Source organism: Thunnus albacares, chromosome 6 (assembly GCF_914725855.1).
Source record: "Thunnus albacares chromosome 6, fThuAlb1.1, whole genome shotgun sequence".
Classification (NCBI taxonomy): domain Eukaryota; kingdom Metazoa; phylum Chordata; class Actinopteri; order Scombriformes; family Scombridae; genus Thunnus; species Thunnus albacares.
The window spans coordinates 23,690,918-23,718,116 of NC_058111.1; the positions used below are offsets into that span (position 1 = coordinate 23,690,918).

At 39.3% G+C, this 27,199-nt stretch overlaps 1 protein-coding gene across 2 annotated transcripts in view; it reads left to right on the forward strand.

Annotated features, from left to right (window-relative positions):
- Positions 1-27,199, forward strand: part of veph1 (ventricular zone expressed PH domain-containing 1) — a 91,645-nt gene that overhangs the window by 56,317 nt on the left and 8,129 nt on the right. The window contains exons 8-12 of one of the 2 annotated variants that reach the window (XM_044354674.1): positions 371-610; positions 2,413-2,789; positions 6,510-6,649; positions 7,118-7,252; positions 8,414-8,621. In XM_044354674.1, the coding sequence (XP_044210609.1) occupies positions 371-610; positions 2,413-2,789; positions 6,510-6,649; positions 7,118-7,252; positions 8,414-8,422 (901 nt within the window). In that variant the 3' untranslated portion in view covers positions 8,423-8,621. Of the gene's footprint in view, positions 1-370; positions 611-2,412; positions 2,790-6,509; positions 6,650-7,117; positions 7,253-8,413; positions 8,622-20,069; positions 20,188-27,199 lie in introns of those variants that run through there. The other variant, XM_044354673.1, reaches the window with a different exon arrangement.

Here is a 27,199-nt window from a genome sequence, read left to right on the forward strand (position 1 = left end):
ACAGGGAGAGAAAGACAGAGAGAGATGGAGGGAGGGAGGGAATAATTAGTTTGGTTAGAGAACAGAAGAGAGGAGACCGGCACCACAGTGAGAGGCACAGAAAACAAAGACAGAGAGGGGGAGAAGGTGAGATTTGGCCAGTTTTTGAAGAGGAGAGGGGGACACAGGGGGTGACCAACACAGAAATAGAGCCAGTCATCATGAGAAAGCGAGAATTATCAAAAAGCAAGCCAGAAGGGGAGGGAGGGCATGTGCACGGCAACTGAAATCCATCCAAATGAGTCTATCCAGCTTCATCTCACGTGCCCACCGCACGAATTTCAACCCTTGGCCCTGTGTTTGTGTGTGTTTGTGTGTGTGTGTGTTACAGGGTCGATGGGGAGTGCCCGCCGTCTCCTTGTGCATCTCTTCAAGGGGGAGGAGGAGGGGGAGGAGTGGGAGGAGGAGGAGGGTCAGAGCAGCGACTGCAGGTGAAGATCCAGGCCTTTGAGGAGAAAATGGTTGAGGAGGGGGGAGTGGTGGAGGTGGAGGAAGACTCTCTCGCCCCCCAGCGGCGCTACAGCCTGAGCCAAGCTGTCAGGGAGGAGCGACGTGAGATGAGATTCAACAGGTTGGTCAGTTTGCAACATGGCATGGTTCTGCTGAGTATCTGCTCAAATCTGCTAGGATTATAAGACCCCTGAAGGACATTCATTTCTAACCAACAAGTGACACCTGGAGCCAAAAATAAGGAAAGAAGAAAACATAGAAAAATAGAAAAACAGTTTTATATTGATATAAAGAGCACAAAACTGAAAGGCTCAGTCATACCAGATACAGTGTTTACACTGTTGTTGTGGTTGTAGTTCAATGCTGTCTCTGAACACCACCACACTGGATTTGAAATGAAATAATGAATATGAGGTTAAAGTGCCCACTCTCTTTAATTTGAGGATGATTTCATCCATATCAGATGAACAGTGTAATAATTGTCTTGTCTGTATCTTCAGGATCATTGCAGCATGTTCTAAAACTGGTGCACTATGTATTAAAAAATCTGACTCCTGCACTGCTCACACAATATGAATGTGAATACGCCAAAACTAAGTTTGAAGGAGTATATCACTCTTTTCCCAGGATTCCCAAGATTTTTTGCCATGAATTGAGTTTGATTTTAAACACAGAACTGCGGATAATTAATCATAGAATGGTGCTACATTTTCTTGATTCAGAGGTGTCTGATCCGTCCAGTGCATTCATTTCAACATGCTGTTTCTGTGCTTCAATGAGGAATGGGAGCGTTGTTAATGGAGGTTGAAATATAACATCAGACGTACATGTATATATAGTATGCACACAATGCTCAATGCTGTTGTCTGATTGTCGGATTGTGTGCATAGTCTTCATTCACAGGTGTTGCTCTCCGTTTTGTTCATACTTATTCTAAAAACAATTTTGCCATATAGTTGAACAGCGGGCTGCTATTTTAGCATGAAAAGTATGGAACCACTTGCATATAAAAAGTTGATCCTGTTACATTACTGTAATAATGGCATTTCAAGGTCTGACTATAGCTACAACAGTTGCATGGTAGTGTTGATGTGGTGTGGAGAAGGCATCTTTGTTCATTACACATAACAGTTTCCCGTACATGAGCACACTTGGTGCACAGAGATACACGCAGGCACATGTCAGGAATAGCAGGTTTCCACAGGTATTTTTCCTGGGAAATAGGAGCAGATTTTGGCAAGATTATAAATACTTGGATCTAAATTCATCCTATTCAACCTATCCTCAAACACCTTTGAAACTGGAAATCTGTACTTTGACCTTATAGTCATAGTTTTATATAAAAGCCAATACACAGAGGAGCCAATTCACTGCACATTCTAGACCAAGAGCATCACTTCCTGTTGCAGATGTTTCTGTTACAAAACTGCACGATAGTCTGTTGCAGAACTTATGTTTGTCCCAAAAACAAATTAATATCCAGCGTGTATGACATATTTGATAAATGCTGGAACTCGAGAGCGGAATCCTTTTAGCGTTATTCACAACATTAACATTTTTAAAGGTTAAAGACATAAGCGACACAAGATGTGTTCAAGCAAACGTAAACACTGATTACAACAGATCAGTATCTTTGGCACATACTCCTGCCCACAATTGTCCTGCCATGCACTGACATGCAGACATTTTGCTGTGTTATGTTTTTCTCTTAGTTTTTACAAAATCACTGTCAACAATGTTCCCTTGCAGGTTTTGCTTCAGTGGTTTTTGCAGAACCCTGGAGCCAAACCAGACCCTGTAAAATATGCAGAAATGTGTCAAAAACACGCAAATGTTGATGTAGGGGAAGCAGATAGAATTTAAATGATTCATATCTGCAATTTTAGAGGACTCCTAACCATTTTATTTTGTGGTCTCTCTTAGGTCAAAGAGCCTGGCTCTTCACGCTGTGCGCTCACGATCCATCAACTCAGACACCGGGGAGGACGGGGAGGGACTGGAGCTAAGTCCAGACAATGTCTTCTCCAGCACTTTGCCTCACCAGCATTCAGAGCACCAGGAAGTCACGCTTCCTGAGAAGAATTTGACCTGTGATGTACCCATGCCCATCACCACTGCACTGGACAGAGGGGTCAAAGAAGCTGAGAAAGGTCACAACAGAGAGAAGGATGGAGAGAAGGAGGCACAGGGGGACGCTGACAGACTCTTTGTCCATTTAAGAGACAATATGGAGACGATCAGAGAGTTCTGTAAAGACATGGTGCAGCAGATCCCCATGCCAGAGCAGTGCATGATAGAAGGTAATGTGAACATGACAAATGGCTTAGTCCAATAGTGTTGGGACAATGTTACCAGTATTTAGCTTATTATCATGTTTGTGTTTATACAGTGAAGGAAGGTACATTACACAGAGAGAGTTAGAGGGAGGGTTTGTGTAACCTGCTGAACTTGAATGAGATTGCAATCAGATGTGGTGGCTGGAGTTGATTAATGGTGTGGTATGAATACAACTCCTCTTCTCTTCTCTCTTGTCCACTTTAACCCTTTATCTCACACACAAACACACACTCATCCAGATGCAGCCTTGCACAGCAGTCAGTGGATGTTGATTAGTATCTCCTAAGCCCCAGTCAGACATGGACTTATTTCTCTGGGGGGAGTACTTGGGGAGGCTGTGGCTCAGGAGGTAGAGCGGGTTGTCCACTGCAGGGTTGGCAGCTCGATCCCTGGCTCTTGCTGTCCATGTGTCAAAGTATCCTTGAGCAGAACACTGGGCCACAAGTTGCTGCTGATGGTCAGGTCATAGCCTTGCGTAGCAGCTCCCCCGCCATTGGCATGTGAGTGTGTTTGTGTGAATGAGTGATTGAGAGGTAAAAATTGTAAAGCACTTTGACTGTTAAGGTAAAAAGTCCATTTACCATTTTAGTTTGATTTTAATATTGCATGTGCTGTTCAGTGACTTTAATCCCATCCAGAGGGCCTACGTATGTGTGTGTGATTTTTCTCCCTCAAACTAAATCCCAAATACATGCTTTATTTGGTCCTCCAGACACTTTATATTCTATAATTTATGTCTGAATTTTTGTGTGCGAGGAACTGTGTTACTTGTTACTGAGTATCATCAGCCCAGCTGGTGACAAGGGTCACATGATTGTTTTGTGGACTATCTCTGTCTGTTATGAACCACCCCCTGGCTAAAACTCGTCTATCCACATCAACAGCAGTTTAGTTACCAAGGAGCACTGCAAATATTTTATTACTCACCTCCAAACAGACTATTAATCCTGTCCAAAAGGGGTTTTAGAGAGTGTCTTTGATTTTACATTAAAAGCCAGAGACACACACTAATTAATGAATTAACAGAATATGCAACCCATCATTGACAAACTTTTGGTTGTTATGTAATCTTTGCAATATAGATTCAAAAAAACAACATGTTGAATTGATCTGACAATTTTTTTCAGATTTGACTTTTATTTATAAAGGCTGTAAACGAGGTCATAGTTTAGCTGCAGACAAAGTTGTTGTTCTCAATCAGAGGTGAACAAATGTAAAATTTAAAAATATTACAGTGCTGTAAGTAAATGTAGTGTGTAAATGTAATAGAGCTAATTTGTTAATGGAAAAATGAATGGTGGGTTAGAGGCAGAGAATGGTTTTAAGGTGGGTAGGGTCATTGTATTCAGTTTCATTTATACAACAGAGGCAGGTCTAAGTAGAAACAGATGAATGTGTGGCTATGTTGTACGCATGGAGTACATGTATGAATGGGTGCAGTTGTGTGTGCGTGTGTGTTTGTGTGTGTGTGTGTGTGTTTATGTGTGTGTGTGCACATGCGTTGGTAGTTCTTTCAGTGCATGTTGACTGGAAACCAGGGGTCAAGCAGTTCATGCGAAAATAGGATGAAATGAAAAACCTCTTCTTTTTTCCAACCTCTGTGTTTCCATCTTCAGCCTAATCTAATCCAGTTTCTAAAATTTAGTAATCCATTTATCCTTCCTCTCATATTCAGGGATTTGATATTTTATTTTCATTCATTTATAATGATTTTTGTGTATTTCCCATTTTTCAATTTGATTCGCTTCACTTGAATTAAGCCTTCATTGGCATCTTTTAGCAACCCTTTCCATGTTAAATCTGATTTCTTACCTTGGTCCAACCCATCCGGAAATAATAATTCTGAATTTTTTTAAATCATTCAACTGAGTTCCACCTACATTCAAATAAAACATACTGAAATATGATTGTTTAGACATAAAATATGTTGAGCTGTGCAACAAGAACCCGTAGGCTCTGACGCACCTGAACGGTATGCAAAGACATGCACTCGCACAAATTCAACACACACTCTAAAACACACACACGCGCTTACATAAATATACAACTGGACAGTACATTCCTTTCTGTATTCCTTTGTATGAGCCATCTGCAGCAGTGAGCCCCACCAAAGTGGGGATGAAACCACATATCATCACATATCTTTTGAACATATTAAGAACAGACAGAACTCACACACACACCACCAGAGTCAGACATGAAATGACTCGTGTGCACGAGAGGTGATGATATTTTGATTGACAGGAGGGGATGTTATTGGTCCGCCTTTGCCCTTAATGTCATTTTAACTAAGAGGCAGCCAGGAGTCATACTGCGGACACACACACACGCATACACACACATATATATGCACACACTTAAAACAGGAAACAAGACAAAAAATAACAAACTCCTCCTTTGGTCTCTGTGTAATTGATTAAATCTGAAAATGAATGTAAATTCATCTGAAAAAACAACTGTTAAAAACACACACACCCACTCACACTCACACACACACACTCTCCATTCCTCATCCCATAATTAATACTTTGCATTTGCTCTCTTAGTATTAAGCCTCTTAATGAGAATCAACCCCAAGGCACTTAGGATATGATGTCACAGGTGGTCTCAGCTGGATGATGTCATCATGCTGCTGGCTGACCTACACATGGGCTGTCGACCTTCCATCTCAGGAGACGAGGATTACATAGAAGAGTGCACATGTACATGTATACTCAATCTAAACATCGACACACAAAAAAAATATATGCAGCTTCACCGACTGTCGGATAGAAACAAACTCACACGTGCTAACGAGTGATGGAATATATTAACACACACACACACACATTGTAGGTTGTATGGGTAGTTTTAAACATTTCTCTCTCTCAGTCTCTCCTGCACACACAAACATACAAACCTTGGTTTTGTGCTTTTTAATGCATCTGAATTGAATTTATCCCACAGATTTATCAGTGCTCAACAAGGAAAATGATGATGTGTTTAGTGTTTTATTGACCTACTGCAGTGCCTCCATATGCTAAACAGATGATGTAGGTGAAGACCTATTGAAGCATTCTCTGACATGTAAGATTGTCTTTGCAGAATAAAAAATTAATGCCGAGTTTGGCTATGAATCACTTTGAACATCTTCAGTTACCTGAGTCATAGTAGTTTCACTTTGTCAGTCAACTTTCCAACACAGCTGTTGAGTTTTTATAATTCATGGTGAGTGCCTGATGAAAAGAAATGAAAAACTTCTCTTAACCAGTTTAATCAGACCCAACTGTTCTGAATAAATCTTTTTTTTACAAGCTTCTACAGCTAAAAGGACTTTCTCGTTCAATTTTGTTCAATTTTGTGTGCATGGCACAAAATAAAAATGAAATACGTTAATGAGGCACTCCAAAAACAAACCTCCATTGTTTTTATTTGTTATCACCCTTTGGAAACTGTTACACTCCTTCTCTGTGGCTGAGAGGTGTAAGTTCATGAGGGGTGGTGTTAGTGGGGAGAGAAGATGTTTTCTGATGATTACAAGAAGCAGTGTCCTTGCATACCATGAATCACTGTGTAAATATGTTCCCGAGGTTACACAAGTCCATATGTGCAGGAGACGGAGAGAAACACAACTCAAGCTGTGCAACTTTTAAGCATCTGCTAAATATTAATGATTTTGCCCACTTTTGCTCTCTGTGAAACAGATTCTAATCGAGGCTGTGTGGCTAAGCTGTCGTTCTCCTGTCCTCTGAAGGGCCACTACTGCCTGTACGCCAAGTCCTGTTTCAACCTGACCAGTCGACAGCCTCATGTTTGGATACACATCATGCTGCTGCATCTACAGGTGCGCCAAATATTCACCTGTAAATCACATCACATGTAATTGTACAAGCATCTATGAGCATCCTGAACTCATTAAAATACTCAAAACATCCATCCATCCAATTTTAAGAAATAATGATATAAAATGACAGTTTTATCTTCCAGAAGCTCAGTTTGAATGTGGTGCTGACATATTTAGAAGCTACTTGAATTGTGTTTACTGTAGTCATATGACATTGCACATGAAATATGTTTCTGATTCTGAAATTCCCCTTGTTATATTTGGGAATATCCAAAGATCTTTACAGTTGAGGACTATCCTGGAATGCAAAAAAGTACATGCATCTGTTCAAATGTAAAACTGCAAACAATGCTAGCTTTGTTGTCCAACTTTGTTTTCTCCTTCCTTGGCCATAACCCAACCATATCTCTGTTTTGTGTTAATTTTCTTTGTTTCCCTGTTCTTTTATCTTCTCTCCCTCTCGACCAGAGTAAGTCCAGTGTCCCTCTTTGCTCCAGAGACGAGTGTGTCCAGAGACTGGCTTCTCTTTGGGAGAAGACTCAGCTGAAAGGAGCTCACAGCTTCCCCATGGCTATGACACAACACATCACCCCACACAGGAAGGTACTGGACCACAGTGTGTATATGTGTTTGTGGTTGCATGCTGCTTCTTTCTAGGCGCTAGCTGTCTCCAGCAGAAGGGCTGAAGTCATCGGTAGAGGGAAACTCCAAGATAGGAAAGTGTGAAAGTTCAATAAACACTTTGTTTTAATACGGAATACACTAAATGGACACTTTTATATACAAGGCCTCCGCTTACCCTGACTGCTCCATCGCTGTGTGTGTAAGCAAGATTAAGTTACAGAGAGAAAGCCTGGCGAAAGGGGACAAAAATCGTTGTGTGTGATTTCAGTGTCTGTTTTTGGAAGTATGTGGGTGTAGGTGACGTTCCTCGTGACGTCCCTTCATAATGTGACAAGCTAAGTGGTCCCTCGGAAATAATTAGACCCACAAAGAAAATACAGCTGTCATTTGTCTTTCTCTGGATGTGTGTTGTGGCGGCAATGAGATGGACCAGCTATGGTTACCATATGGAGCTTAAACATACTCAGCTCCAGTTATTCATAAACACTTCACATACACAGTCCTACACTCGTGCATGAAGAGATGTATCGTTTCCTCTCTAACATGTACACAGAGTGACTCATGCTGTGTGACGCTTAACTGTTCAAACGTGGTCGTAAACATCTGCCTTTGCTATCTTTATTGTATCAGTCTCCAGTAAAAGCTGTGATTTATGTGCTCAGTTACCAGTAAAGTTCATTTTCTGTTGCTCTAAACTGGCACAAACGGGAAAACTATTACCTTAAAGCAATAGTTTGATATTTTGGAAATATTTGAACATATTTGCTTTCTTGCTGAGAAGATTGATACCACTCTCACGTCTGTACACTGAATATAAAGCTACTGCAAGCAGCTGGTTAGCTTAGCTTAATATAAAGACTGGAAATGAGGTAGCAGCTAGCCTAGCTCTGTCCACATTTAACAAAATCCACCTATCATCACCTCTAAACCTCACAAATTAATATGTTATGTTAATTACAATGTTTCAACCGCCCAGATTATGTTGCTGCTTTACTTTAGAGTAATGTTAATGTAACGTTAGCTTGATAGTTTTGATAGCTCATAAGCTGGACTGCTGATGTATTACCACTGTTTGTTGTTTGTCCACAAGTTCTGTAATGAACACCATACAAGTTAAAGATCTGCTTCATGCTCTGTTAGATTTTATAAAGGAAGAAGGACTTTTACATTTCCAGACTGAGTGAAGGAATCAGGAGAGAGGAGACAGAAGTGAGGAAGAATTGCAGGATGTAATGCTGTTGAAAGAAAAACAAAGAGAAAGTAAAGAACTGATTTGAGATTGAAAGAAAAGCTTTAAGGAGGAAAGAGAAACACGTGGAGGCAGCCCAGATATCAGGTGATGGAGAGACATGAATATATTCAAAGCAGGAAAACTGGTAAGGAACTTACAGCTGTTTCTAGATGAATAATTGTTCTGTAAATATTTTAAAGGCACAATCTGTTTGCCAAATGTAAACTAAAGGACATTCCCACTAACAAAAGTCAAAGCACAGCAAGACAAGATTGAAACTACTATAAAAGGACTTGCAGAGCGTTTAATACAGATACTAACACTACACAACAACTCCATTAACATGATGTTTTCTTAAGCTGTTAAAAGGTTGAAATAGGCTGACGTCAGCAAAAAAAGAAAAAAAAAAACTAAATCTCAATGTAAATATTTAAATACTTGGCAGATTATTTTCCCGTTCCTGACAAAAATCATGTTTGGAAACAACTGAAAATGACACACCCCAGTAGATGTTTCTTATTGTTTTAAACCTTGAAGATGTGCTGAATAGAAATGGAAGTAGCAGAAAAGTACAGTATATATCAGAAAAAAATTAAGAGGCAAATAATCACAATTCATTTTGTTCTCATTTTGGTTGGGGAAAAATGTTTATTAAAGAATCCTACAAAGTTGAGTTTTTATTCAGTGACATTTTAGAACAATTAAAAATCAACATCCAACAAGGTCTTTCAGCCAAAACATGTTCTTAAATACAACACATGGTGTCCAAGGATTTCTAAATATTTTTCTACTGTGTTGCTTGGAGCTGTCTTCTTACTTTTGCAGAAACAAAGATCTAAATTAAAATAAATTATGAAATGACAGCCATGTGCTGCTTGTGCTTAACTTGTGCGGTTTCTTTTAAGATAAGACGAGTGATTTTGTCTAACTGTCTCTTGCACTATTTTTGAACTCTGAAACAATATGTATATGCTAAATGTTTAATGTTTAAAGGAGCAGCCTTTTCACCACTCAGGGGTTTTTGTTTTTGAAAACAAATTGTTTTATATGCCATTCAGACAATTATAAACTGCGTCTTTCAGACAAAAATACTGGAAGCCTTGGGCTAATCCTGCCATCCATTTACCCTTACAATAACAGTCCTCACAGTTTATGGTCTATACTGTGGCCATTATGGTTCTCAGCTCTCAGTGTGCCTCGTCCAGCCTGCAGAGAATGTTGCCTTTGGCTCTGTGATGTTTAATAGGTGCCAGCAGAACACACACACATACACACACGCACACGCACACACACACACACACACACACAAAATAGAGAGTGAATCATTGTCCCCCTCTGATTTCATTGGGTGGGGGACAATGATATAGCATGATGCGGTTTGTTGTAAGATTTCATGCTACATTCTGTTTGACTATGGGTTGCTATAATTCAACAGGTTATGCTGTAATTTATGTTGGTGTATGGTGTTTTAAAATCTTGTTCCATGTGGCCCTTTTAACGTTGAGCACCTGCCCCTCTAAAGGTCTCTGCACGGCCCTGTAGCAGAACATAAATACTGTATTTAATGTGGATCTGTGATGTTTGGTCATTTGGCTTAAAAAGGGTAAAGTCAATCATTTTTTTCAATGAGTAATTATGGTCTCAAACACTAAATTCAGATCTTCTAATAAATGTGCTGGTGGTCATTTTGGAAATTGTTGTTCTGTTAATGAGATTTGAAGACTTATAATAGCTTCAATGTCTGCCGTGTGGACGCTGTTTGACAACTGTGATTGACAGTCGGCTCACCTGCTGCCCTCCCTGGGTGTGGGGCTCGCACTGAGTTGGACTATTGTTGCAATATTTCGGTAACTTAATGTTGCTTGACTATGATACCTGTCTGGTTAGCACAATTTAGCTAAGGACGCTAACAGTAGCCCAAGTGTGCAGCGCTCAGTGTTTACAGTAAGCTAGCGTTCGCTTCTGTCCCAGGTAGGGGGGCGTGTTTCCAGAATGTGAAAGGCAACACCCCATCCTGAAAAGATGGCGTCCATACAATCCATGGCTTGCCTATTCAATTGGTGGCCCACGGGCTGTATCCGGACCAGAAGCAACCTCCTGGTGGCCCAGTGAGCTTGAATTAAATAGGCTATTTTGACAGTAATTTTAATACCTTAATTGTAGTTGTTTTTTGTTTTTTTTAATTTGTTAATAGCAATGTTATTGTGTAGCCTAAATGGTTACAGCACTGCGGCCATGGTCTAAAATCTGTGAGCAGTCAGGAAACAAAACCAGCATGAGAAAGATATTCTGCCTGTCACTACAGGATCTGAGTCAACTGGGGATGTGACTCGCGCAAGCAGGTCCGCCATCTAAGACAGCTAGGTACGGCAACACCACTTGGACAAACCACATACACCCGCCCAACTCAATTACACCCTGTCAATGTATGGCCACTAAAAGTACTTGTTTTTGCCACTGACGGGCTCAGATTGTTTTAAGCGTCTGACAACATTATGTAAAGGATCATAGAGAGAAATAACACGTTTTTCTTTACCTTTTGCTTGATCCGGTCTGTTTGATATTGTGTCTAATCAAGTCCCACTCAAGGAGAGGTCTCACTCTGAAATCTTGCGAGATTTGAATTGTTGACAGAGGTGGAAATGTGAGAGTTGGAGAGAGGAGTGGTGGGAAGAGTTTGTTATGTTGAGGTACAGAAAGCATAGCTTAGTGTTATCTAAAAGTTTTTCAAAGTCATGGCTTAATATTTAGCTGATTATTTAACTGTCTTCCTGCAACAACTAAATTCTTGCGAGATTTAAATATTGTATTTTTTACTACATTCATTTGTGTTTTGTTTTTTTGTTTTTTTACCATTATCAAAAGCTTAAAAAAAGATTTTTAAATAGGCTGCTGAAAATGTCTGGCCCATCTGCATTTCCTGGTTTTATAATGTGGCCCAATGGAATTTGTAATTGAACATGGATACAACAGACATACAAAAAACAGAGGTATAGACTAACCTTTGCTTTAAATTGAGTATGTCTAAAACTGAGTCTTATTTTCAGGAAGCACCAAGAAAAACCTCTGAAAAAAGATGAGCTCTAACAGGGGAGAGGGAAGAAGAAGGTCACAACCTTTTCCCTCCACCCATATGCACTGCATTTCCTCTTTGCTTTGCTGTCTTTTCCTCTCTGTTAGACCGACAGCTTCACTCCCGTCACTGTCGCCCAATCAGAAACACATGTAGTGGAAGGCAAGGAGAGCAGAGATGTAAGGGAGGAAAGCTATTACATATATGAGACAGAAAAGGTTACCAATTATATCTGTACTGACAGGGAGATTTAAAGAGAGACTATAGGGCTTTATGAGGCTTCTGAGATTTAAGAGTGACTTATGTACGGCCTCTGACAACTCAGTTTAGTAGTTTTATGACACTGAGATAATAGAAAGCTGGTGTGAGAGATGGGACAGATGGAAGGAGGTAAGGGCTAGAAGAATGAGAAGGAGATATGGAGGATAAGAGCAGATTTGAGATAAAGATACATCTTTGATAAGCTTCATGAGGAAATTGGAAAGTTGCACTATGATTGTGTTTATCATAATTTTATCGATAGATGGGAGAAGAAAGCAAAGTAGAAGTTTGAGGAAAGAGAGAAGAGGACATTATGGAAAAAATGGGAAATATTGGAGAAAATGCAAAAAAGTAGACAATATCTGTTTCCTGGATTAAATATCCCAAAATGTTATTTGATTGAAAAAAGGCAAGGTTTCAGCCCAACCAGATATTAATCAGGCAAATGGCCAACATGACAAAGGTCAAGAGTGCTTTTAACTCACTCCTCAATCCGCCTCCTCCTTCGCCTCGTTCTACACTGATAAGGTTTCTGCCATCAGTAACCAGTTCTCTGAGCTCTCTTGGGTGTCGTGATTAATGACCAACTAACCTTTAAGGTTCATGTTGCCTCAATTGCTCCATCGTGGTGATTTGCCCTGTACAACATCAGGAAGATCAGACCCTACCTGTCTGAGCGTGCAGCACAACTCCAGGTGCAGGCTCTTGTATTATCACGCATTGACCACTGAAACTCCTTACCGGTAGGCCTCCTCGCATGTACGTTCAAATCTCTGCAGATGATTCAGAACGCGGCAGCACGGCTGGTCTTCAACCAGCCCAAAACAGCACGTCACCCCGTTGTTCATATCCCTCCACTGGCTCCCAGTTGCTACCAGCATCAAATTCAAACCCCTGACACTCCCTCTCTTACAAAACAGCAACTAAAACAGCTCCTGTCTACCTGAACTCCCTCATTCAGGTCTACACTCCCTCCTGCTCACTACGCTCTGCCAATGAAAGATGCATGGTACCACCACAACAACAGGGCCCTAAGTTGCTAGCTAGACTCTTCTTTTCTGTAGTTCCCCAGTGGTGGAACGAGTTACCTAACTCTGTTTGATCCGCAGAATCCCTCTCAATCTTTGAGAAAAGACTAAAGACCCATCTCTTTCGCAAACACCTCCACACTTGATGGACTGAAAACTAAAAATCTGCCTCTATGCACTCTATGCATTGCCTCTTTGCACTGCCTGTTGGCACCTACATCCTGTCAGACTCGAACTTAGCTTTATGGCACTTACTCACGTTATTCTCTTCTGACTAGATCCTTGCTTGTGTTGTATCAACTGTCAGATGTACATTGCTTTGGATAAAAGCATCTGCTAAATGAAAGTGCAAATTGTGTGTAAATTGTCATGGTAGATATTAGCAGAAAAAAAAATTACATCCTGCTGATGCCATGGTTATATGATCGAACAAACTGAACTGAACACTATGAATATGACCTTCACGATACATTATCAAAAATGTTAATGGTTGCAAAAAAGTTATAGGAATCATATTAGATGTTTGAAAGTATTATTTTAATAGATAAGTAGAGCATAACATGACACCAAAGCACAAAATTCACAGATCAGAAATGATAATAAAGGGAAGAGAGGACAGACGTTGCCCTTTTTTTCAGTCCAATGCAGTTTTGGTAACTTTAATCCAAGATTGGAGAGAAACCACAGTTAGAGATGGCATTTTAAAAAAGGAAAGGGAAAGAGTGGTGGCAGGGGGACTGAGAGGAAAGGGACACAATGACCATTTTACTGTAGATGGCGGGAAAATGAAAATTGAAAGAACCATATCTGTAGTTACAGCTGATAGGGGGATATCAAATATTACTATTATTGTACTTGTGGTGGCAGGTGTAAGGCAGGAAATTACAAAAAGAGCAGACAGAATTAGAGATGAGACAAAAAGAAAAGTGGAGAGGAAAGGAGAGAGGATGGTTGTACAATGAGATACAATCAAAAAAGAAGGTTGAGCAAGAAAAAGAGAGTTTTGAAGTGGAGACAGCTAGAGGGAAAATGTCAAGTTACACAGTATCATGAGAGCAAGATATGTTAATTATGTTTTTTAACTACTTTTAATTTAACAATTCAAGGTAGATTTAGGAGAGAAAATCACATTGAATAAGGAGGAAGACATGAACACGCCACAAGAAAATGACCACTGAATTGGTGGAGGAGAGGGAAAGAAAAACAGTGGAAGATTGTAAAGAGGTAGAATAAAATAAGAGACGCTATTTCCTTAGAAAAGAGGATGTGGTCAATAAATAGAGGAAGAGAAAGAGGAAAAGACATGGCATGAGATATGAAGGGATGCTGAGCAAAGTGGAAGCCTGAGAAGGAAGAGATACTTAACAATTATTGTTTTACCTTTTTTCCCTTCTGTGTCCAGCGTGAGAGCATTTGTTGACACAACTGTGGTGGAGATAAAGTTTGGTGGAGGAAGAGGAGGCTGAACACTGAGAGATAGGATAAAGCTTAAGAAAGAGCTGAGGGTGAGATTAGATAAAAAATGTTGGGCTGAAGAAAAGAGAGAAAGGGGCAAGATGGGAAGAAAGCAGAAGTTTTAAAGGATCTATGTTTGTCTTATTATATCAGGACCTTTCTCGTACGTTTATGTCCAGAAAGACCTAAAGATGACACTGAAAAGAGACTGAAATATAGCCTGTTTCTTGTTTATTGCCTTCATCCATCTCTCCTGCACTCCCCTTTCCAACACTCCAACTTCTCATCCATTCCCCTTTCTCGGCCTCTACTCCCCTCTCCTTTTCTTCGTGTCTTCGCCTCCCACTGTACTACCTCCCCTCCGTTAAGAGACCAAAAAGCTCCACAAAGCTTTCCTCTGCTCTTCTCAGAATTTTGAGTTTAAATTATCTTATATAACCTCACAAACAAAACAAGCATGTAGTCTAACTGAATTTAGGATTTCACTCCTTAAACTTAAAACTGAAGTTATTTAATCAGTTGACAGATCATTGTTTAAAATGTGAAAAAACAAAACACAGCTACTTATGAGCTAAGATTATTTACCATTTAGTGGCCTAAGAATTATGTGGGTCTATCTGACAATTTAATTCACATTATTGGGGGCTGGATATTCAAGATTCAAGATTTTTTTCTCAGTACTTGCATAGATTGAAACGAGATCCCATTTTCCCCAGACCAAAAACAGTGCACTTGCAGAATAAATGATTTAAACAAGCTTAACTACTAAAAGTATAAGATTAGTAAAAATATATTCAGCAAATATGTTAAGATATATGTTACAGTGAGGGGAGTATGGCATGTAAGTGGAACAGCAACTCGAGTTAGGCTGTCTGAACTAGCTTGCAGGTGTTGCTTCATTCATTTTAGCATCAAATTCCCTCTTTGTGTTTCCTCAGACAGTTTCCCTGTGAGGCTGCAGTGGAAGTATAGTAACAAAAAGAGGGACATTGGCACTAAAAAGACTGTAACGTTGAAAGATATCTACTTGACTTGACTAATTTGGACAGCTGAAGCTTCATATTAGCTTCAGATAAACTTTTAAATACATTTTTTGCACAGGAGGAAGCTTATGGCTTTTGTCCCCCATCACTTACTAAGAAAGTGCATTTGAATGTGCAACCAAATTGATTATTTTATCAAAATTATCAGGAATGACACTGATACAAACACCAATTGAGTTAAAGTCCATTTTTGATCTTCTATCTACCATGCTAGTCAGCTAGCTTGCTAAGTTCAATTACACAGTTAGTACAGCTGTTAGCAGTAATTAATGTTATTATTTGTAACTTAAGTTACTGTGACCTCTTAAAAGATGACAGCGGTGAAAGCCAAAATGTTAATACGTAAGAATATGAGATCCATTCAGGCTGTGACCTGCTGCTAACTGAGTTTGCGTCCTTTTCTAAATGCGGAATAACTGCAGACTTTTATCTATTTCTGTAGTAATTCTTGAAACATTTGTCCTAACATTTTAAGAAAAAAATGCAAATAAAAGTGAGACTACATGGAAAGCTACTGGAATTATCTCACTGTTGAGGAAAATGTCCTCTTATTTCAATTAAATAAGTCATAAGAAATTGGATATGAGAATTAATTTTAAAAAAGGACTACTACGTACTGCTAAAAAGGACATATTTTGCAGATTCAGCGCAGCTCACCATCATCGTAGTTTTATCCTGCCAGCAGCCATAGTCAGTCATGTGCCGTTACAATCTTGCATCTTGATCAAATTATAATTATGATCTAAAAACAGCAATACAATGAGGAAAGAGGGGGTACATTGAGGGGGTAAAGGGGGTTACATGAGGATAGAGGTATTATATTCAGGCTCACATAATCCAGCCATTGTTTCTTCATCTCTTATTGAATCCACCTCTCTGTCCCTGATGAATCAAATATGGGGTTGTGTTTGTTCACATCAGCCTGTTGCCCAGCTGCAAATTTGTCACTCACACAGTGTGTCTTTTCCCTAAAAGGTCATTCGTACTCTATAGCAATCATTTACCCTTTGCATTACAGGCTGTCAGCTGTGCATTACATTATCGTTAACCTGGCACACGCACTGTAGTTTAAGACTCAGGAAGCTAGTGTGCATATTCGCTATCTTCCTCATTTTTACTTTGTTAATGATTCTTTTGTCATTGTGTTATCCAGCAGATTTGGGCCTAGAAGTCACAGCTTTCTTCGCTTTTTCTCACATTGTTGCTCGATTTCTGACTCACAGTCCATCTTTCATCACCTTTCTGCTTCTGTCTTTTCTTTGCTTGTTGCTTTCTGGCTGGACCACAACAGCGGGGGCCAGCCCTATATCCGTGGTTGTCTGTGAATGAGTGACTGAGTGCCTGAGTGAGTGATGAAGTTTCCCCATTGGTTCAGCCGGCCGTGTTGGAGTTTCTCCATTGGCCGTTGCTCTTTAAAAATGAATCGGTGCAAGATGATGGAAGGGGAGGACAGCAGCAACACAGAGTGACTGTTTCCTGCTCTGAGCTCTGACGCTCTCAGCTCCGGTGTTAAATGCAGCAAAGTTGGCTAAACTCCAATGTGATCGACTCTCCAGCTGACAGCGCTGTCAGCAGCCGGCAGGAGAGAAGCTCAGCAGTGCATTTGGATTTTATAACTGAACTAAAATCAGGACACAAGCTTTTTATTTCTCTGACATTTTCACATCACAAACGATGAACAACAGCATTAAAACACAAGTCTTGCAGGTAAAACATGAGAGTCATGTAGCTGTTATATCAGGTTAGTTTGGGGCAGCTGCTCTGCAGGTGCACTTGATTTGACTGAGTAACCGGGCAGAGATCAGCCTCATGAATTTGCACCTAAAATGCTGTCAGAACTTTGATTTACATTTTCCACTGTTGCCTCTTTAACCAGGAAAGAGGCATAAAAAAGCTGCATAGAGGCATGAGGGAGTTAAAGCACCAAGAATAACTATCACTGACAAAACCCTCAATACATAGTGAAAAATGAGAGACATCTGCAGAGTGAAAGAGATGAAAGTTATAATAATTAGTTATAATGAGAAGTAAATCCATTCTCTTTCAAATCAAACATCCCAAGATATGAGTGGAAAGTATTGTTCTTGCAGCTGCATTTAGAACCTTTTTTTTGACTCAAACGTAGCTTAACCCCGTCATGTGATACGCTACTTCAGAACACTTTACCAGCAAATATTACTGGGACCACTACAGAAAATTGCAGATGAACATTTAATATCCAGGACTTCACATTATAGACACTACCACTGAATATCCCTGTAACAAATTCACACAATTTCATGCATTGACCATGCACAGTTGGTCCAGCCATGTACTAGGTTTTGACCAAGAAAATACATGATTCATGTCAGCCTTGCTTTGTCATTAGTAAACAAGCTATTTTAGTTACTTGGCATTTATTTCAGTATGAATTGGATTGTCTAATCCAGAGAAAGCCTGTTTTTATTGTCTCTGAAAGCCAAAACTTGCTGGAATGAAATAAAGTAAAGTCCAGAATTAGTCAAAGAGGAACTCTTCCAAAAAGTTGTCCTCAAATAGTAATATTGGCAGTTTTTCCGAGCACAATTTGACTCTAAGAGCCATCATCTATGTAGCATTACCTTCAAGTAGTGTCCTGAATCAAACTCTTAAGTCTTCTCTCTCACATTATCACCATTTTGTCCACATCAACTTTTTCACTCTCTTGCAACATGTGTCTCCTAAAGACCAGAATACCTCGGCCCCCTGTACCGTTTCAGAATATTAATGTTCGTTTAAACCCACAGATGGCCCAGCTCTCTCAGCCACACATGGTCCTGGTTTATCTGTATCCGCAGGCAAAGCCCTTTCACCTCAATTATTTAAGTTCCAACAACACAAAGAAGCCGCTGATGTATGGATGAATCCAGATGCAACTCCACTCTTTCAATCAAATTTGCGCTTGCTCTTGGTCAGCGCTGTGTATGTGTGTGTGTGTGTGTGTGTGTGTGTGTGTGTGTGTGTGTGTGTGTGTGTGTGTGTGTTCTCCAAATGAACATACACACTTAAAAAAAAACAGCTTTCACATTTACATCCTTGCTCATTAACATCAAGGACTGAGGGGGCACAGGTCAAAAGGTCAAGCACACTAGTAGCTCAGCCATTATAGCTACCTGTTTTTCTTACTCTCTTTCAAATCCCTCTGGGCGTTTCGTGTAAATATAGCTTTGCTCCAGTAAAGAAATGTTATTCTCTCTCAAAAAATGGATCATCAGAAAATGTGAAAGGACTTCAACAGGGTCATAGTTCAGAGAAATGATGAGGCAGAGTATTCTGCTAGATAGGTGGTCAGGATATTAAAACTGTGAATTCATATTGGAGAGATTAAGCCAAACTGCACAACTGCAATCACAATATGAAGACACAGAGACAGAAATATATGTTTTTAAAGTGAAAATATGGATACAGGACAAGACTGTTTCTTCGTCATGAAGACTGATGATAGTAATCCATCATCTCCTTAAATGTTCCCCTTTTTCTCTAAAACCAGCCTAAGATAAATATGTATTATCTCAAGGGTGCAAGTGTCACTGGAAGTGTGTTTGTGTGTATTTAGAGTGAAGTATAACTTTTGCCATGTGCAGGGGGTCTTCAGGGATTTCTAATGGGGGTCTTGGAATTCCATTACTTTCTATTTTGACACACACACACGGGCACACACACACACACACACACACACACACACACACAGGTTTACTTAAGTCAACTTTGGGGTATTTACATAGACTTACATTCATTTCCTGGAGACTTACCCTAACCATAACTACTACTTGCCTAACCTTAACCACTGACCCAAAAATCTGCATTTTACCAATTGGGGACACAGCTTTTGTCCTCTATTGCATAAGCCATCCCGAATGAACTTGTCTTAAGTCTGGTGTGTGTCCCTGAAGGTGACTTAAGTCATATTCACACACACAGATGCACAGTTGAACGATATCCTCAGAATGTAGCAGTCCATAACTGGATTGTCAAGCTTTTCAGGAAATCTTAGAATTGAGTCACTTTATTGTGTGTGATTGCTACAGGCAGGCTTTCTTCTTTCTCCTTAAAGTCCAACTGAAATTAAATTTCCTTCTCTACTAAAGCATACATGTCTGCTCTGTAAATCACTTGTCCTGTGTTCTTTTTTGTCAGAAGAATAAAAAGAAATTTATATTTTAAATTCTTTGGTTTCATGAAGGCTCCTCCTAGTTTATACATTTAGATTAAATACTGTTAACAAATTAAAATCTTGCATAAAGCAATAGCGTGGCGTTCTCTCATAGGCAGAGCAGATGGTCACACTGAGCCTGCCAGTATCCTGATACAAACTCTGAACAACAACCCGCATTATCGTTCCTGCTGAAGTCTCTTTCTTATCTAACTTACAAACATGAACACACGTCTTGTGCTGCTCAGCTGCAGCATGTTAACATACCTGCAAATGTCTCTTTGGACCTGTTAGATGCTCGTTTTGTTAATGCTCTTTAAAATCCCTGTTAGTGACACACTGTTGTAACTGATGTAACTTGTAGCTACAGCAGTTTGTTTACTTTGTCTCTGTTTCATATGGAGCAACACTGGTAGCCTGCCATCTAATGTCAATTAAAGCTCCGACACAATCTGTTGCATCCCTACTTGGAAGTTTAAATATATTTAGAGGACAGTTCAAACTTTGTTTCTTTTCTTTTCCTTCTGTCTTCAGGACATGGACAGTCTCCAGATCCAGCTGGAGGAGGTTCGTTTCTTTGACCTGTTTGGCTTCAGTGAGGAAGAGGGAGGCTGGCTCTGCTTCATGTGTAACAACCCTGAGAAGGCCACAGGTAAACACACACACACACACACACACACTCACTCTTAAACACAAGCTCAATTACACATAACCATGATAAGTGGTTTAGTATTGCATTAAAATAATAATGAAATGGGTCTCCTCTAAACAGAGCAATGAACCAATAAAATGTGATTTCAGAAGAATTTTTCTCTTATTTTCAGTCATTTCTCATGGGCAGAGTCATGTTCCCCTGAGGTCTGACGGTAAAACCAATGCAGAGCACCAAGGAGTTTGGAGTTTTCACTCCAAATACCTTGAAGGGAAATAATCTTTTCCCAGAACATTCAAGGAAAACAGAGCAACTCTTATTTAATAGCTGCCTGTCTGATTTTAGTGTCATTATGAAGGCTCGTTGTAATCAGTAAGTCACTGCCATCATGACTCATTTCTGATTAGTTTACTTTGGACCAGCGACCCCCTTCGATGGGCACTTTGTCCTGATGAGGTCAGATTTATAGAATAGTGAATAGTGACCCAATCACATTTAGATAAGTGTGTGTGTATGTGTGTGTGTGTGTGTGTGTGTGTGTGTGTGTGTGTGTGTGTGTGTGTGTGTGTGTTCCCATTGAGCAGACCTTCCTGGCTTTATTTATATGTTATTTTTAAAGTATTTTTTTAATGTGTATGTGTTTCCTGCCTCTCGTCACTGTACTCTAACGCTTTGCACTCTGGAGACTGAAACTATATAAAATGTGCGCACATTGTAGTGAAAAAAAAAACAATGTTTGAACCACATGAGAAAGTAGATTAATTCAACTTTTCCATTCACCTGTCTCAGTGGCTCCTCTCTACTCAGACTCTCCTGTTCAGGTTTGATTTACACTGTTAGGCACCTCTCACTTGTCGTCTGTCTATTCTCACTTGGTTTTCCTCTCTGAGCAACACAGAAAGCCAAAGTGTTTGTACGTGAGTGATAGGACAGTAAATTTACAGCATCTACAAATCATGACAGAGTAGCCGTAGGAGAGCATATAGTGGCAGAGAGTTTGGGAAACAGGCTTTAAATCTGCGCATATCTCTCTGTCAGTCTCACATGGAAGCAGTTATTATTTATATGAGAGGTAGAAGAGAGCAGTGTATGGCAGATGTTTTGTTCTGATGAAGAAATATGGAGAAGGAGTAGAGGGAGGGACAAAAGGTAAAATGAGAGGGACTGGCTTCAGAGAAAGAGAACGAAAGTGAAGTATCCTTAATAAGTAGTTTTAAACCACCATCCCATACAGGAACATGTTGTTTTCAGGCTCTGCTGTTTGATGGTAGCTGGTATTTCTCAGCAAGTTAAAGCCAGAGGCAGGAAGTTGTTTGCCGATGGAAGGAAACAGGCAAGGGGCATGCAGTTAAACTTTAGTGTCTGTGCTTTGGAGGGAGAAAGGTTTTGATCACAGATGATAAGTGCATCAGAATCTAGCAGGTTTTATCTAATAATTATACCTAAGGACTAGAATACTAAATAAAGATAAACTATTAAACTCACCAATTATAATTATTTGAGAAATTATTTGCACAGTGTGTGTGGATATGAACATATTGTATTGTATTTATTTTTAGTGTCAAAAAGTACATCGTTCTGCACAGTGAAGCTTAAACATTCAAGTATGTATTGTATTTATTGGGACCATGTACAGTGTTAAACATAAATGTTACCATTGATGTACTGTACCAGAGTTAGCTTATAGCTCATTTTCATCTGCAGTCCCTTCGGCAGGTCACAATTAAAACATATAACAGCACAATAACAACAGTACAAAGCAAAAAACACACAGGACACATAACACAAAATACAAAGCTACACACAACAGCACATCATATACTCTCACAATGTCAACTAGAAATTCATAATGTAAGCTTGTCAAATTAAAAGCCAGATTATTTGCGTTCATGAGAAGACCATGAGATGGAATTTAGAGTCAGTGGTTACAGAGCTGAGTAGTTTTTAGCAGATTTTTCAATTTGGTTTTAAATGTACTGATGGAACTGCAGCTCTTCATATCATCAGGTAGGGCATTCCACTGAGTTATAGCTTTCACAGAGAAAGCTGACTGCCCAAATGCAGTGCGACGAAATGGTACAATCTTGTATGGAGGGTATTCTGGAGGATCTAATAGAACTTACTGAGTGAGTATACACAAAGTCACGTAGTGGAGGAAACCATTTAAAATTTTGTAAACTAGGCACAAATTTGAGAATAATCTAAAATTGTCGAAGCTCAGTAAATTGTATTTCTCCAGTACCCTACAGTGATGGAAATGCATTGGCTTTTTGTCCAGAGTTTTTAGACTTTGTTTGTATAAGGACTCAAGAGGTTTTATGGCTGTTTCTCCAGCCTGCCCCCAACATGTGATGCAATAAGACATATGGGAAAGAATCATAGCATGCATAAATAAGCAAAACACATTTTTGAGCAGAGTTAGACTTTAATATTGTAAGACAGTTCAACAGTCAACATTAAATGAATATGGCCTAACATGACACATTTAGATAAAAGCAAATTGAAGTGTGAAAGCAAGTGAAAACTTACTTGTTATGTCTACAACAGAGTGCAACTTTCTAAGATGGCAGGCTTTCCGCTCCACCTTCGAACGTGTCCAAAAGCAACCAAAACACAAGCAATACTCACTCCGTATGGAAACCAATATGACAATATGACATTATATTACGTTGTTAGATAGATTGTATAACTAGCTTTAGGGAGTCAGAAAACAAAATCTCCAACATATAACCTGGTGTTGTCTGGCCTGGTTGGCTACTTAACGCCTATCTATAGTTTCAAGCAGAGCAAACACTTAGAATAACACTAGAGAGTCTAATTCACTTGGAATTGGTTCTACAGTAATCAGTATTCAGGATATAAGATGATTTAGTGTCTCGATTTAAATGAATGATCTTCATACATTGAAGTGGAACGAATATTCATGTGGTTCATTTAGACTGAAGCTGAGTTCACCCCATGACATCCTATTTTCTCTTTTTTCTTCCATGTCATTGTGTCATCATCACCCATTTCTTCTAATACACAAACAAACGCATACTCAGAAGTCAACATATACACACACACACACACACACACAAATCAGACGATCCAAATGGTACAAAAGCCAAATGAAAGCGATTCTTCCAGCTCTGCTTCTCACAACAAACTAATCAGTGAGCCAGCTGAATGACTGCAACGATCCAATGATTACCCTTCAGATTCAGTCTCTCTTCATTACAGGGGTTTTAGAAAAGGAATAGTAGTACTTTTCCTCTGGGACTGTTTGATTGGAAGTGTGTGTGCATGTGGATACATGTGTATGCCAAAGCATTTGTGTCCTTGTGGCCTTGGATGGCCCTGCTGCTCTGCATGTCTGTTCTTTAGTTACATGTTTGGTATAACCTTAAGCACCAGAAGTAGATTCTTTAACCAAAATAACAGCATCTGCTAACAAGCAGCCTGTGTGATCCTCTTACAAGTGGTCAGTGTATTTGTATCAAATTTGTTCACGTTCCATTTTTTTTTCCTTTCATGTTTTTTTTCAGTCTCAATGTGTGTTTCCATCCACATGTTTTAACCCAATTTGTGCATAAAAAAACTGAGAGCAAATGCTGACAGATTCAAAAAAAAATCGTGAAATATTGCAAGAAGGTTTTTACATTTGGCTGTGGTGGAAAAGTTGGCATACTGATAAAAGCAAAATGCAACAAAGTGCAGTGGAAACAGATTTAGACATACATACATCATGACATACATGAAGCATATGACTTAATATTACCCCAAATATACTCCAAATATTTGCAAAACAGTAGTGGATGGACATGCAAACTTTCTCTTGCTGATATTCTGGAAATTCATAGAGAACTTAGATGGAAACCCAGCTTCAGACACTCCTCCTGTAACAGCAGAGCTGAATCATTAAACCTGTTAAAACAGACTGCTTAGAATGCAGAAATACACAAACACAGCCAATGTAGCCAATGAAGAGAGTTTTTATTTAAATTTACACTTTCAGAGGCAACTGACTATCAAAACTTGATGAAATAACATTTAGAATGTGTTAACGTGACTGTGGGTGTGTGAATATACAATACTGGTATTCTTGTGTACTTGAGCGTGTATGAAATATATGTCCTGATATGTGTGTGTGTGTGTGTGTGTGTGTGTGTGTGTGTGTGTGTTTACCTGTGGCCTTCTCGGGGTTGTTAAACATGAAGCAGAGCCAGCCGCCCTCTTCCTCACTGTAGCCAAACAGGTCAAAGAAATGAACCTCCTCCAGCTGGATCAGGAGACTGTCCATGTCCTGAAGACAGAAGGAAAAGAAAACAAACAAAATTAAAACTGTCCTCTAAATATATTTAAACTTCCCAGAATTTTGACAGTATATCTATCCTGCATTGTATTTAAACAGCAGACTATGTTAAATAAGTTACCCCTCTGTGACCTTTACCCCCTCAGGCCTGACATTTTCATGTCATTCACACCTGAGACTGATGACATGAACTCAGTGGCCTGAACCAACATTATCTGATCATTAGTCAGCTGTCGACAGTCACCTACATAACTGAGAGAAACAGGCGCTTCATAATACATAACAATATATATATATATATATATATATATATCATGATACTGTAGTGTTGAATTCAGCTAAAAGTCTTTGTTGTTTTAAAATATTAGACTCAGTGTATATAAGACATTTTGATTATAGAAAACACATTTTCTTAGTAATATTACTATAATGCATATCATTGTTTGAACTAAAGCATTTTAGTTGCATCCCTGTAACTTAGGGGGGTAAATCAATAACACATTCGGTCGCCTCTGACGGTTTAAGCCCTGCATTTTATGTTATGAGCCAATAAGTGGGATTTTGCAGAAACTGTACTGAATTGATTATGAGTCCAAAAAAATTGGAACCATTTTTATTTTGCGGTACACGCACTTGTCAAACAAAATGGGAGGCAACTTCTTTGTAACTTGTAGGGATTTACAGGAAAAGTGTTCTCAGTTTTGACATAGAAAAAAAATCTACACATAAGCACTTTTAGTCAGTTAATAATCTTACCACAGTGCTTGTCTCCATGCCAGAGAGTATTAGAGTATTCACACATTCAAATAGTTGAATAACATGAATGTTTTTAAGGGCTTATGAAGATGTGAAACATGTGAATGTGTCTTTAACCAAAATGAAAATGTCCATAAACAAACAGGCAGTACAGTGTGTTATACTGGAAACTGGAAACATGGAAACTTGTTCAAATGAAAGCTGTTGAGCTACATCCAGTATACTGGGTCAGGTTACAGTAAATAGCAGGGCTTACTCATGTCCTCTCACAACAAGCATAACCGCTTGACTTCAGACCAGTGCAATCTGGATTTGGAACATTTCAGTTTTAGGTGACCCAGTCGTTGTTTTTTTTTCTCTCATCATAAATAAACGCAGCACATTTCACATACTTACCATGCACGCATGCTGTTCACATTACTGGGTGCCATTAATAATGTTTTATATTGCTTTAGAATACCAAAAAACGTGTTGAATTGGCCTGAGTGGCTTGCTGTGATTACTACAGAGGTTACACACACATGTGCAATAAACTGGTCTCATGTTTTAATAGTAAAGGAGAGAGTAAAAGGTGTTTTTCGTTTTTGGGGCCAAAGTGGAGCCAGTGGTTACTGCAAGTTCACGATGCTTTATGATGTACTGTTAAGTTTAACTACTGGAATGTCTTTGAAGTGAGCGGTAATGAGCAGAGTTGTGTGTGTGTTTGTACATGTACTATAGGTAAGGTACGCGGGTTCAACTCTTTCGATTTTTCCGTTGTTGATGAATATTTTAACTTCCGATGGCTGCAACACGTAACATCACCTAATCACCACAGAGATATCAGGAACAGTAGGTTTCTGAGTGTGTATCCACCAGAAACAAAAGAAAAGAGGATTGTTCGCACCCACAAGCCTACACACATTTTTAAAAAAATGCATTTTAAACTCTCTCCCTCGTGTTTCTACATGTGTACCGGCACACAAATTCACACATGTCTGGAAGATAGATCCTCTGTTTGCAAAAAGATGGAAAACCCCAAACAGGACTGTCCGTCATCCCTCCATCCATCAGATGGACAGGAATTCTCACCTCCAGGAATTGACTTATGTTGCAAATTCAGGAGATTCCTTGACTAAAGACACACTCTTTAAGTGAGAGTTATTACCACAGATGGAGTTTCACAGGTTACAGAAATTTGCTGAGATGATTTAAGAACTTCTCACGGGGGCTGTTAGATATTTCTGTAATAGAGAAACATGTAAGTGAATACCAGAGACAATCATTTTATGATATTTATAAAGCTCTGCTGTCAAAGCTTCCGAGTTACGTCTCTTCTCTCATTTAAATCTTGTAACTACAGTTTAATAGTTATTTAACCTTATATATATCATCTTGGCAGGACTACATTCAGGTTTTTACACTCTTTTGAAATGAACTGCAGACAGCTTTTGAGCTAGATTCTTTCATTCTATTTGGAGGTTTTATGACTTTAATATCTGATGTTTTTATGACCTGTTTTAATTCATTTATTTTTAACTTTATTCTTGGTTGTCTGGTTGGTCTTGTCTTGGTTGTTTGTGAAAGGTGCTATATAAATAAACTTTGCTTGCTTGCTTGTCTAATGTATAAACTGTCAAATTAGTTACGTTATCTGTCATGCTAGGAAGATGGAATATAATATTCATAAGTATGTTTTCATTAGTGTATAATCACCTGAAATAAAAAATAGTTGTGTTTTCGTTACCTTAGAATGAGCCCTTTATATCTACATAGGGAGCAGGTCCTCTTCCACGGAGCCCGCCATGTTGCACCACCGTGTTTCTACAGTAGCCCAGAACAGACAGACTAAACAATGGCTCTAGAGAGGGCCCTTCACGGTTTTTGTGAGTTTTGTGGCCACCGTAGGTTCTCCTGCACGCTTGGAAGGGGAGGCCGAGGGGTATTCAGTTGGTTGCAGTCTGCAACCTCACTGCCCCAACT